Here is a 1,518-nt window from a genome sequence, read left to right as displayed (position 1 = left end):
AATGTGTGTTGAATTATTAGGTGGAAGAGAGAGAAGATGATGTGGAGTATAAAAGTGAAAAAGTAAAGTGTTGAATTTGAAAACCATTGTAAATAGTCTTACTAGTATACTACATATTTCAAATAATATATGATTGTTTTTTTGTTGTTGTAAAATTCCGAATTTAAATTTGAATTATCTTTTTTTATTTTTTATTTATTTGAGTATTTTTCATTTTTTGAGTATATGTTAACTAATAAAATAATTAATTTATATTAAAATATAAAATGAGCAATACCATGGATTTGAATTTTATTTTTAGAAATGTGTGAGGTTGGAAATCATATTTCAAGGTTTGTTTCTAGTTTTCTCAAATTATACATGGGTATCTTTTATTTCTAGGAATATGATTTACTCATGAATTTGATATTTTTACTCTTGAAATAAAGCCTGTATGGTGAGACTCCTAAAGAACTTATGCAAGAAGAAAGATAGCATGTGGGTCAGGTGGATACACATGTATTATGTCAAGGAGGGAGATGTTATGGACCTGCAAATAAAGGATTCCTTTTCGTGGATTCTTAAAGGAATCCTTAAGCTGAAGGATCAAGTGAAGGATATGGGACATTGGAAAGATATGTTGCAGAAGAAGAAATTTAATATGAAGGTCTTTTACTGGCAATTCCTGGAGCAAACTAACAATGTTGATTGGAGGGGGATGCTGATTGGCAATTCTGCAAGACCGCAAGCGAAGATTGTCTTATGGTTGGCATGTCATGGCAGACTTGCAACTAAAGACTGGTTAGTGAAATTTGGAATGATCCAAGAGGCAAAATGTGAATTTTGTGATGCAAATGAAACCCTGCAACACTTATTCTTTGAATGTAGAGGCACGAAGTTTATTTGGCAGGATATTTTACAATGGCTTCATATTGATCACCAAGTGAATGGTTGGATGCAGGAACACAAGTGGGCAATCAAAATTTGTAAGAGCAATAACTGGAGGCGTAATTTCTTGAAAGTGGCACTAGCTGAAACAATATATGTTGTTTGGAAATTAAGAAACAATAGAGTGTATAGAAAAGATAGTGTGGATAGTGATATAGTTACTCAAATTATAGATAATGTTGTGAATAGAGTTTGGGGTGTCCCTAAAGTTAGAGAAAAATTAGGTTTTTTACTGTTGTAGAAGGAGTGGGCTTGTTCCCATAGGCTGGACCCTTAGGCTATGTTTGGGAGTTTGGAGGGAAGGGGAAGGGAGGGCTTTAAAAAATAAGAAGAATTGGGTGAAAAGAATAAAAGGATTTTGAGTAGGAGGGTTTTGGAGGGTTTGGTTTTATTCATAACACCAAAAACCCCATAAAATGGGGGAACTCAAAAATTGTATTGAAGGAGGGTTTTGGAGGGTTTTGAAGGGCTTATATAAATTTTCCAAATATCTTTTAGGTTGTTATACTATTTTGAAAATTAAAAATTTTGTAATGATTATGACTCTTTTATCATTCTAAACCAAATTATTTTTTCAAAAAATGTCAAATA

The 1,518-nt window shown here is 32.3% G+C and overlaps 1 protein-coding gene across 1 annotated transcript; it reads left to right on the top strand.

Annotated features, from left to right (window-relative positions):
- Positions 1-496: 496 nt before the first annotated feature.
- Positions 497-1,168, top strand: LOC131614640 (uncharacterized). The gene has a single exon (XM_058886198.1). The coding sequence runs from the start codon at positions 497-499 to the stop codon at positions 1,166-1,168; it is 672 nt and encodes a 223-aa protein (XP_058742181.1).
- The last annotated feature ends 350 nt before the right edge of the window (positions 1,169-1,518 follow it).

Source organism: Vicia villosa, linkage group LG6, assembly GCF_029867415.1.
Source record: "Vicia villosa cultivar HV-30 ecotype Madison, WI linkage group LG6, Vvil1.0, whole genome shotgun sequence".
Taxonomy (NCBI): domain Eukaryota; kingdom Viridiplantae; phylum Streptophyta; class Magnoliopsida; order Fabales; family Fabaceae; genus Vicia; species Vicia villosa.
The sequence above is the reverse complement of the archived record's forward strand: the minus strand, read 5'-3'. Positions and strand labels throughout refer to the sequence as shown.